Genomic DNA, 12,737 nt, shown 5'->3' on the forward strand with positions numbered 1-12,737 from the left:
CCTAATTATTAAAATAGCAAATAACTGAATAACTCAAAGCTGCTTTCTGACTTTTGTATAATAATCAGTCTGAATATTTGAACAGTGTACAGCTGATCCTGGATAAGCACTGAGACACTTGCTGATCAGAATAAACCAATCACAGCCCAGACTTCAACCAGGCTGTACTCACAGAGTAGTAACACTGATCAAGTGTCAATGTCCTCTTGCAGGTCCTTATTTTAAAAGTGAAACACTTGTAAAAATCTGTTTGTGGGTTAGCACTATTAGTACGGCCCCAGGGACCACCATCTTGACAAGGTGAGTTGCTATAGCAACCCAGGGCCTTTACAAGAAAAAGCTGTGCATGCACCATGACTGAATATGTTCTGGTATGAACAACAGACATACAACAACAAGAAAATCACAAACAGATGAGGAAATAAAGCATGTACATATAAACTGTTGTTTCGTTTGTGGTGAGTTGGTGGAGGGAGGGCAAGGAATGGGAACAGCTCCTAAAATGTGTCTGAAATGTCTTCCAAGTGTTTGCAGGTGTAGATTTATGGGCTTTTCAGGAGTTTTTGTGCATGTTGCATATTCTTTGCCCTTAGAAGTCGAGATTTATTACTTTGTTTTTGCTACATTACTCAAATGTGATTATATAATTACATACTTCATTACCTAGTTCATTACACAAAATTACATTTATATTCAATTCACATTCTATTTCCACAGGGTCGAGTCAACAACTCAGGAATATAGCAAAATGTAACGAACACTTTTTTTCTTGCAGCAAAATTAATTAAAAATAAAATATCTCCTTTTTTACTTACAACTACAGATGAGGTATTGACTGGAAGTTTAGAATCCAGACTTTTCACAGAATTTCTCTGCTTGTTTTACTAAGCTGTAAGTGAAAAACCCCCATCCCCCCACCAGCATACAGCAGGACTTACATAGGCAGAGGGCTGCAAGCAGACGTAGGCCGTTCTCTGGGGGAAAGCAGGTGGGGAAGAGGGGCTGCAGGACATAGTTAGAGAAGGTCAGAGCGATGACTGCCTGGTTAGTGGGGTAGATCACCAGCACAGCGATCCACAACCTTAGAAACCTGTAACAAGCAAACATACACAAACATGATCACACTGATATAATGCTCTGGCATACTAGTTCTGAAGTGAAACAACAACCGTGACATATAAGCAGTCTATCAGTTTTTACCCAGGCTCATTACATGCAAGCCTCATTATTCAGTAACTACAGGGTACAGGGACTTCAACTCAAGCTGGCTGAGCTATTCTTAAGTTATAGAAGTGTGTAATAAAACTTTGGGCCCACCCATGGGCACTGCCCATTTAAAGGGTTATGTCGACGGTACTTACATTAGGAATAAAATGGTTCATCTTCATACAGAAATAAAATTGCTTTGTTTTTTACACAGTCCATTTTTATATCTAGCTTTTTTCAGTACAGAGTCCTCTATTTCAGAAGACCACTTAACTGGACAATTAAATATTAGATTGTTTCTTTCTCAGTGTTTTTTCAGCTATGTGTTGTTGCATCAGTAGCTCTTATAGATAACAAAAGGCCTAGAGCTGATTCCAGATAAGGTATTTGCATCTGCTATTGCATTGCTGTTGTCTCTCTATATGAGGACCTTAAAAGTTTAATTGCAAGGTAAGCCAGCCACTATGAGGCTGAAAAATCAGAGCCATAGACGAGATATTAGCTGCATCGAAATCAGATGTTTGGTACATCAGGAATACTTTCAGTAATGAATAAAAATTACTGAACATGTCAAGAAAGCCATCCAGGATGTGGGTTTGGATAGGTCAAAACTGCAATTAAGAATACACACCAGCATGATCTCAGAGAGTTCACCACGACAGCAAACTACTGAACATACTTAGGAACAAAAGTACACAGATAGCTTGTAGATGTCTGGGACAATGTCTTATGTCAGGTGAGATGAAAATGTACCAGAGTGGTAAAATAAGAAAGAGTTGGGAAAAAGGGAACAGATCCAAAGTAAACAACCTCATCTGTGAAAGATGTTGGCATGGACGTGTATGGTGGCCAGTGAAATTAGCTCACCTTATAGTTTTTTTTTTGACTGAACTCTGAAGTATATAAAAACACCTTAACTGTTCACATCAAACGAAATACCTAAAAATGACACTTCACCTTGACACATATCACGAAAGCAGATGTGGATTTTTTCTGGGTCAATAAGTGGAATGTTTCACTCAGTCAGCGTATATTTTACTTACTCAAGACAGACATGAGTGAAGAACCTACAAAACAAGGAAGAACGGAAAATGCCACCACAAGACTTCACAACAGAAGCATTACAACAGAAGATACCCACTGTCTGGGAAAGGGTATGAGTCACACACTTCAAGAAGTCATTGACTGCAAAATATTTCCTACCACACACTAAAAATGTATTTTATTTATGTCTAATTGCTTATGGTTCCCTGAAATGGAAATTGGGGCCTGAAATGGAGGCACATAACAAGGGGGTGTGATTCCTGTATTGTTCCACCAAAATAAATGTAAATACTTCTAAATTAAAGCTGATGTTCACTTTATTGTTTCAATTCAAATCCAATGTGCTAGAGCATACAGCCTAAATAATAAAATATTGTATCACTGTCCTACTAGTAATGGTATACTATTAATTTGGATTTATACAGCTAATGCAATGTGCAATAGGCTTAATCATTATAAGAATTATTACATATTATAACATGGTGATATGCAGTCAGTGTGGTAAAGGTTAAGCATGCAATGCAGAGCAGACCGTATCACTGATACTCACTGGTATGTAAGTAAAGCATAAGCCTATCGTAAGCACTGTATTAGTATTAGCAAATGTCCTCTTAGTGCAGTCCAGCAGCTATCACACATGGGCTAATTAGCTAACAACTGAATTGGAGACACTTGCGCTAACAGGGTTACAAGCTGACAGGCTGTTGGTAGTGGCAGTAAAGGGTGAAGGAGTTTTCTCATTTAACACAAGGGCTGTAGGAGGTCTGGTCGAGTGGGATTTAGCTGTGTGGAAGGATGGAAACAGCAGGGGAAACACAGCAGCCACTTTCCATTCATTTTCCATTTGCTCTGAGAGAAGCTCATTTTGTCTACACTGATTCCGCTTTGATACCTTTGTTAGCCTAATGTCTGCAATTCCTTATACCACTGAGCTTTGGGACATTATGTCTTCAACAAGTGCAATGCAATGAGATCCAAACCATTATAATAAAATTATTTTTACATTAGTGACTGCTCACAAAACACTTAAATGAACAAAGAATTACTATTATTAATTACTTATTAATGAATAATGCTACTATTGCTAGGGTTTTCAATTACTCATGAAAGACATCCCATTCAAGATGTAGCTTGAAATGTAGGCCCAGGAAATCCCACAACTTACACAGTGTGTTTGCATCACTCACAAAGTCAACTGATGATAAGTCAGAGATAAAAAGCTAAATAATGAGAAATAATAATGTTTTGTCTTGGTTCACTAAAGCATGATAGCCATTGTGGTACACATAATATTTTTCCCATTTAAAAACTCTCACCCTGCCAGTCCTCCAAAGATGTCCTTGACGTAAGAATAGTCGCCACCAGACTTGGGAATGGTGACGCCCAGTTCAGCGTAGCAGAGCGCTCCGATGGCTGTGATGACGCCTGTGATGATCCAGACAATGAGTGCTAGGCCTACAGAGCTGGCGTTCTCCAGCACACCTTTAGGGCTGACAAAAATGCCTGAGCCAATGATGTTACCTGGGACAAAAAGAGCAAGAAAGATAAGGGTTAATAAAGTGGAACACTAAACTTGCGACATACTTATGTGTTATTTGGGGTATTCAAGCTTTTTTGATGACATTGCTGTGTCCTATTTACATGATTGATTAATACACTTTAAGAATGTTTTGCTGGACTAGAGGAAGAAAGGGAAGATGTGATTAGCTGACATATTTTTATAAGAACCAATCACTGACCATGACAGTGAAATTGCAAAAAACATTCAAGGCTTGAGCTTTAAAGGCTTGAGTCCTGTGTGTCTAACAGGAATCATTTCAAATTCAGATAAGGGTGTAACACACGTAGCAGGCAAAGGGCAAAGTAATAACACTCACTCAGCAAATCCATCAAAGTCCTTCCTGAAGGCCTGAACAGGCAAGGAGAAGCTACTAAGGCTCTCACTATAAAACAACTAATCCAGGATTACTTTGATAACCGATCAAATAATCAGAGTTGAAAACTATAAAACAATAAAAACTGACTTAATTGAACAATAACAAACCATGTACAGCCTTTCAAAGATTCCAAAATATGTTAATGGAAAAAAGATAAGAAGAAAGCCATTAAAAAGATTAAAAAAAAATCATAAACTATAAAAATCGCCATCAAAATTGGTATTCAAACTGACAATAAAATTTATAGAAATTGAGTACTAATAACAGCTTACGGGATGTACTATTTATGCACTATTTATGTGTTTTTTTAAGTCAGGAGAAAAAAACACTCTGAAATATGTTGTGTGTGTGCTGCGAGTTACCCTGTAAAGCCTGAATTAATCATTTAAAAGTCAGAGGTGTCAGGTTGGATTTCGCTGGAGTTTTTCGGACCACATCATATGGTTTTACTTATTAACGTCACACACAGGTTAAAAAATAAGGTCCAGCTCAATGTGTAGGTCTCAAGTGTGAAATCAACATTATACTGATGGAGATATGATGACAGTAGTAGATAATTCACTTACATCCTCAGAAGACAAATTCTTTACCAAGTTTCAAGTTCTTTTTAAATACTCTTTCAATGTGCTCGAAATCATCAGATTCATCCAATCAGGAAAGAGGTCCAAAGCACAACCGACATTACAAAATGTTCTCCCATACATTGTGTGCAGTTACACATTTCCACCAAAGAGGTCTCCAAATCCCCAAAACTTACATAGCATAGTTTAAAATCGGTGAGTTCAGAGGATAAATTGTGACCACCCCAGAAACTGCAATGTGGGGCCCTGAAATACATGATCTCATACAGTAACTGAATTCGGGAACCAAAAGGGTTATATCAGAAAATAAAGCCATTCTAGATGTGGCACTGAGGACACAGAAAGCAGAGGGGGCCAATTGAGCACAAAGAGACAGGACATTAATATCTGTGAGAAACCTTCGCCTTGGCATGGCAGAGACAAATGGGGTGATATAAAAAGACCAGCAAGGTAGAAAAAGGCAGAGACCTGACTGTGTGAATCAAAAGGAAATAAGAATGTCAAAGAGAGAGGGGGGGGGGCGGGGATAGGGCGAGAGCGGGAAAGCACAAGGCCAGCAGACAGAAAGAGTAATTTGCTGAGTCAGAAATGAGGATGGGGAGACAGAGTGAGGTGAATGAGTTCAGATGGGCCAAGTGTGTGGATGTGACAGAGAGAGAGAGAGAGCCCTAAACAACACACAGCCCTGTGAATGAATAGCGTGTGAGTATGGTGCTACATGCATGCACACGTGTTTTAACCTGAACAATACTCTTGACACGCTCCATACCCATCAGATGTTCATGCCTACTGAGAACAGGCTTCAGGAACAAAAGAGGACAAGAAAAATAACTGGTGCACATGAAAAGGACCATATGACCTTCATCCTAGGACGCCTTTACTGTCACCCTGTTGGATGCCTAACATGAACAGTGTTTTTTCCTCTGATCCTGATCTTTAGGTCAGCTTCCCAGACTGAGATCTTAATCTCTAGCATTATAAAAAGAAAACAAAACTGCATAAATCTGCAAGGCTGAGGCCTACTTGGGCAACAGCTCCTGCAGGCTCAAGGCTTACCTGGATAACTAGACCAAAGGTCACACATGGGCTATATCATATTCCTCATGACTCAATGGCTGGTGGTAAAAGATCAGGACAGATATGAGCTACCTACTCATTTAATGGGTATATTGCATTAATATTCCCTTCTATTCATCCTTCTTAAATATGCAAATATGTGTTAGCACCTACATCCCTGTCAGTTTTACCAATATGCAAACTGATTCAAACATACCAACAGTGAATTATGAGTGAATCATTAGTGGTGAGACGATTGGTTACTGATCATCCATATTAATTTCCTCTTTAATCACAATGATGAAATTTTTGCATTAATCATGCCACCAAAGTAGACATTACACAACTTTATATGATCCATGGCATTATGGCATTATATAGTGACTTGCTTAAGCAAGACCTATGCATTGAGTAATCTGGTTCCAGCTAGTTCGCTCTGGTTTTAATTCCTAGAAACACAGCGGTCCAGTGCTAATTGACTTCAGACAAAGCAGACTGAAATTCTGGTTAGGGCCAGTTTTGCCCACAATTCCTTTCAGACTGCAATTTACAGCTCATGTGCAGTTCCAACACAAAGTGGACCCATGCATTGCTGACTCCAGTGGAACACCCGAGCACAAGGGCTTCCTGTCCCCAATACTTCTCCTCACTTCCTCTTTCTGTGTGTGTGAGATTTGTACAGTCCAGCACAGAGCAGCATCAGCAGCTTTGCCACTACAGGCACCGATATTCCCAGACTATTTACTTTTGGCACTAATATTCTTATAGACTACAAAAGGGAACCTTTAGGACCTGACTAACTTATTTACTGACCTATCCATGCTCTGTGTACATAGCTACCAATGCTGATACACAGCATATATATAACTTATAAAATGTAGAAACTGGTAGTAGATCTACCTGAATAATGCAGATATTTAAGAACAGCAGCCCAGCCTCACCTAAACATTCAGCTCCTCTGGAGTGTATTAAATACATCATCAAAAATCAGTTTGAATTATTGGTTTTACTTTTAAAACAAATATTTTGAAATACCGATCATCCTGGTGCATCATTAATAATTATCATGCCCGTCATGAGTTTGATTTGGAGTGCTACTTAAAACTGTGCAGGGCAGCAGTTTCCCAGAGCTGGAGTTGAAAGCCCCTGCATTAATACACCTCAGTAGTATAGCATTTTAAATCGGAAAAACTCAATGTTATGTAGCAACTCTGCACAAACACTGTAGCAGTCTAATTTGAATAGCTTTGGTATTTTAACACAAACTAAGTTAATATTTCTCATTATTCTGAATGCTTTTTGAAAAATATATATATATATTTTTTTAAGCATTAAGCATTTTTTGTGGGCAGAGTTTGGACAGGTCCATTAAACCTGCAGCTGCTTCCTCGAAGAGAATCAATGTAGTATGTCAGCGTGTCAACTTTATTTTATCTGTGATTTGCCAGCTGTTTGTATCAGCCATGCTGTACATTCAGAGGCTATAAAATTTCACTGTGATTCCACTATCTCAATTATATTATCCTGTACTAATAAATCTCCCCAACAGGCTGCCTGCTGCTAATCCCCTCCAACCCCCTATTGATTCTGCTCTGTTGCTCTATAATCTTCTGCTCTGAAGTGGTTTATCTGTCAGCTTGTTTGATCACCAGCCTTGAAGCGTACATGGGCTTTCCTGTCTACATCATGGTGAATCAGTAGTATTTATATATGGGTTTATTTTACTGTTAAAAAGGAAGGATATATGGTGAATTCTTTTGAGTGTGATAACAGGCTGTGGTACTCAGTACTCTGACCAATGTAATGTTTTTTTTAACGTGACAACAGGAAGCAGAAGTAGGTTGTGGCCACACCGCACTGCAGGAGAACAGTGCGTGCATAAGGCCCTATTATTCCTTCTATATTTGTAGTATAGAAACTTGAACTTGCATCTTGAGTTAACATACGGCTCTTTGTGCTTTCTATAGAGAGGATTTTACACACAAACAGAACGTATCCTGTATACAGTAGCTGTATTGAACACTATTAATATTATACACTAACAATAGCCATTGAGCCTGCATCCTACAATAAACAATATGTTCCCAAAAAGTCTCTTCCGCTGAGTGAAAATTAGAGAGTGCTTTTTCAGTTTCTTTTGAACAAAAAGCTTTCATTTCTGCTTCCGAACCTGTGTTACAAGGACAGGCGTCACAACTATATCGAGGTGCTGCTTAGTTCTGAGACACAATGATGATGGTCATAGCACTTTCATCTTTTTTTTGTGACCTGAACCAACAACCTTCTGACTTGTACTCAGAGCTTCTGCACTTTCAAGTGAGCGCTGATTGATCTCCTATCAGTTAATCACATGTTTAATGAATGGTAGTGACTTGGGGCCTAAAACCTAGCCAAAAGATTAGCCTACAGTAACCTTCACAGCCGACACCCTCATATCTAGTGGGCAGCTACTGTACACCAACTTGATGTTTGGATGTAGTCCAAGTAGACCAGCAGCTAATCCATCAGCACCCCTCACCTGAGTTTGAGTCTAATCGGTTCCAAGTATAGCAAAGGTGAAGAATGCATGAGCTTAGACCCTCCCTCCCACCCCGTTGGTTAGTCCTCTTCATTCCATCATCTTAATTAGCTGCTGCTTTCCTACTCTCTTAGCATTTTAGAAAGTGACGATACTGTAATTTGCATGAGTCAGCTGAAACCACACCACTACCACTCAGCTGCAGTGGCTTGGCCCAAAAACCTTCATAAGCTGGAGATCTACCTACAACAGGGCTGTATAATATGGATAATATATCTGCATTGCTATTATATTGCTACATATTGTAATTGTGATATGCCTTGCAATATTTTAAGAACCTATTAGTGAAACAACAAAGTGACTTAGTTAAAGAATAGCCTGCATTGTTCCATCATCTGGAGCTGTGATTCATCAAGATGCTCATAGTACACTGTAAAAAAACACTGTGATTTATTAGCATTGGCTCATTTTTAAAAATTCAAATGATATTTTAGCATGTTCACTTAATGTTCCGGCATGATAGCTTTATGTTATGTGTTCTCCAGCATTTATTGTTCTTCGTTCATTTTGCTATGGAATCTTATTGGAAGGAGGGCTAGGTAGAGAGAGAGAGAGAGAGAGAGAAAGAGAGAGAGAGGGAGAGAGAGATGTGAGCTAGGTAGAGACAAGTTGTTTGCACTTATGTACGGAGTGGCTGTGACCGACAACAGCTGGAAAATAAAGCACGACGACTTGTGCGAAAGCAGTGTCTCCTCTAACAGCGGTGAGCGCTATAATGTATTGTGCACTGCTGACCTACAGCCAGAACCCACAAGCTGCAACAAGACCCAGTTGGAGCAAAGCCAATAAACCTAATGCTCTATTAATATTAGGAATTATCTGGGTTAGGGGTCACTGTCAGCTGACCAAAGATTCTTTGCTGTTAGTGGGGAGGCTGAGGTGGACTGAAGCGATACCTGGAAGTGGTTCTAATGCTTTCTGAGAAATTCAGTGAAGCAGGCGCAGAACAAAGCCTGGCTGGTGGGCATCTGCAAGACACAATTCGACAGTCAGCTGATAATGATATTCACGTGAGAAGTGTGTGGAAGAGCAACCAGGGCAAAGCCAGAAGGTAGCTCAATTGACTGTTAATTAGACGTTTTAGGGACTGTAATGTTTTTCAAGCTTATTTCAGAAGGGTTGTTATTGCACTTGATTCCACATGAATCTTATCATCACGTCATGCAACTTTCCAGCTAATGTCAATGATAAAGCCATAACTCAAATGCAACTTCTGTAAATTTGTGCCTGGTTTGCTTCCTGTTTATTTCTGAGCACCCTCAACCCCTTCAATTGCAGCCTTATTATTCAATTATTAATCTTAAAATGTATTATTTAGTAAGTACTATGAATTATTTAGTAATCTCTATAGTACTATGAATTATTTGGAAATCTCTATAAAATGAATACATACGTTTTACAGTTATGAGAGTGAAGAACTGAAGTGTGGACCCATATAAAGACCCTTAGGGTCGGTTTCCCGGGCATGGATTACGTCTACACACTTAAAAATTGTTGGGTTCTTTAGTAAAGAAAATGCTTCGAGATAGAACCATGAACACTCAAAGAACCCTTCGCATGATTAAAGGGTCCTTTGCATCATGAAAGTGTTCTTCAAAATAATACAGTGTGTTTTAATTGGTTCTATTTAGAACCTTTTTGAAAAGCGTTCTATTATAGCACCGAAAAGTGTTCTTCCACTGTTCCGATGTCAAGCCTGTAACATAAGAAGAACCCTTTTCACAATATATATAGAACCCTTTGCAAAAGGTTCTATTTAGAACCATCTACAGTACATTCTCCCTCAAACTGAAGAACTCTTTCATGATGCAAAGAACCCTTTAATCATGCAAAGGGTTCTTTGAGTGTTCATGGTTCTATATAGAACCATTTTCTTTAATAGAGAGGCCTAAAGAACCATCATTTTTAAGACTGTAGTCTTGGACTAAATTGCAGTGCCAAGGGTGAATCACCACTGGAAATGCTTTGTAGTCTAGGCTTAGGCTTAATCTGGGGCTGGAAAACTGGCCCTTAGAGTTTAAGGGGTTAATCTGTGCTGTGTAGAAAGTTCCCCTGCATGCTGATCCCAAGCTTTTACTACCAAAGGTCTAAAGACGAGCTGGAGCAGTAACAAAGAGACTACCAATCTGGCCTCAGATCAGAACGTTAAAAGGGCAACTTCTACAAACGTCATCCTATCTACTGTGAATGATCTCCCCCTTGAGATCCCTTCGAACGTGTTCAGACTGTTCAGTTGCCATAGAAACCTCCCAGCCATGCTTCTCCTCAAGGTCACTCTCACCTGGCTCTCACAGTCCAGTGAGAAAAAGTGCCACTCTTATGCTGATTCTCCTAACGCAAACACAGATGCAAGCCATTACACGATCTACACTAAAACTGGCCTCCGATCAGTACAAAACAAAAGCTGCCTTGTTGACATACAGTTTTCTAACGTGTCAAATGCTGTTTAGTATACAGACAACCTATCAGCCTGAGTTGAACTGAGTTGTCCTGGCTGCACTATTCTGCTTCATCAAGCAGCTTAATCAACCCAAACAAAAGAGTCAATGTGCCTCTGGAAAACAGTTACTCTGCTGCAGCAAAGCTCTGAGTGCTTATCTGTCTGTCCCTGTTGGGAAGAACAAACCTTGAAGAAAAGTGTTGAACAAGACCACCTTTAACCCCCCTCTGGCTTAGAAATGTACCTTCAGCAGTCAGCTGAGTGGTGTTGACTGCTGTGAGTGCATGACATAGACAGATAAAGGAAGAGAAAGAGAGCAGCCTTGAGATTTGCACACTTATACCACAATTTGTGTGTGAGAACAAACCGTGAGGAAAAGTGCTGGGTAAGAACAAAACAGACCAAAGTAAGGTAGCTCCACTTTTAACGCAGCCTGGCTTAGAACTGTGCCCTCATCAGTCAGCTGACTAGTATGACTGCTGTGTTTGTGACAGAGGGAGAAAGCAGCCTTCTGATAGGCACTTTATGAAAAGGGGATGCAGAGCTTCTATAAGACTCCTATATTAAACAACTCTAGTGTGCTATTATAGATGACAGGCAGAGCTGCATTTATAATATATAGAGTAACATTATTATTATGCATTATATTATGCAGCACTATACAAGACTTATTAGTATGACTCTAGATCTTGTGCTGACAGCACACTTACCACATGACTAAATGGCTGTACGTCTATGCACCAGACTGCACCCTGCCATCCCCTTAAAGCCCAATGTACGGAATTACTCAGCACTCACCCACTATGATCCCGCAGGCACTGACCAGGCCGATCTCCTTCTTCAGTGCCACAGACTCTCCGGCAGGTTTCGCAGCCCCCGCAGCTCCATCCCCGCTACCTGCCGTCGCCACGCTGCCTCTTTGTCTCGGTCCATCCGTCATTTTTGCAGCTTGGGTCGTTCACTCGCTGTAAGACTGTGCGCTGAGCTGAACTGTGCGGCTGCTCTGCTGCCTGAAGGCACCGTTTGAACACGAACAAGAAAGGACACCTCTGTGGAGCCGGTAGTACAAAGAGTGAAGCGTTTTCTCTCAGTTTCAACCGTCTTTCTTTTAACGACAACAAAAAGTGTCTAGCGTTTCGTGTCGTGTGAAAAACTCTGAGGTGAGCACAACGGCATCGCGTGCGCGATGGATTAAAAACAAACAGGAAAGCAGACGCTTCACAGCAGACCAGAATCTCAGGGGCACAAACGGAGCACGGTATCGATCGAAATACGAAATACCAGCTTTGTATTTCGATGATTTTGTCAGGGAGAAAAGAAATAACAGCAGTCAATGTGACTGCTCAGATTAAGAACGATATTCCAATAGGAATGTTTTTGTCAGTCCGTGTGGAGTCCTTCTCTCTTTTACAAATACATGTGGAGTCAGTATCTCACCCTGAGACCCCTCACGAAGGTAAACAAAGCGATAAATAAAGAAAAATTCCCCCCTGTTTTTGACCAGCAGCTTCGCTCACGAAGAAAACATCCAAACAGCTGGCTCGTTTCAGGTGTGAAATTCAGAAGGCAGCGCCTCGGCAGAGGGGGGTTCTAGATAAACAGTGATGTGATGCGAGGAGCTTCGGCCGCCCTTTAAAAACCTGTACGCAGTGACGTAGGGAGGAGTAACCAGCCGTCGCTAAATAGTAGCAGCTACGGTCTGTCGTGTTTGGCCAATATAAACCTCCCCCAACCTCAAACCATCCCCCCCCACCCAGTACAGCTGGTCTCCTCTTTAATCCTAACGCCACCCCCCACCCAACATACACACATTTCAAGCCGTTTTTTTTCAAGACTGTTTCTTCGCTACCCCCACACATACATACCAACGATAATTAGGTCATATGGGTATCAAA

The 12,737-nt window shown here is 40.4% G+C and overlaps 1 protein-coding gene across 1 annotated transcript in view; it reads right to left on the bottom strand.

Moving 5' to 3' along the window:
• Window positions 1–12,536, bottom strand: part of slc7a8a (solute carrier family 7 member 8a) — a 26,961-nt gene extending 14,425 nt beyond the window's left edge. The window contains exons 1-3 of the mRNA XM_036596194.1: window positions 11,641–12,536; window positions 3,567–3,771; window positions 939–1,090 (exon numbers count right to left, since the gene is read on the bottom strand). Of these exons, the coding sequence (XP_036452087.1) occupies window positions 939–1,090; window positions 3,567–3,771; window positions 11,641–11,782 (499 nt within the window). The 5' untranslated portion in view covers window positions 11,783–12,536. The remainder of the gene's footprint in view (window positions 1–938; window positions 1,091–3,566; window positions 3,772–11,640) is intronic.
• Between the last annotated feature and the right edge of the window lie 201 nt (window positions 12,537–12,737).

This window comes from Colossoma macropomum, unplaced genomic scaffold (assembly GCF_904425465.1).
Source record: "Colossoma macropomum unplaced genomic scaffold, Colossoma_macropomum, whole genome shotgun sequence".
Classification (NCBI taxonomy): Eukaryota; Metazoa; Chordata; class Actinopteri; order Characiformes; family Serrasalmidae; genus Colossoma; species Colossoma macropomum.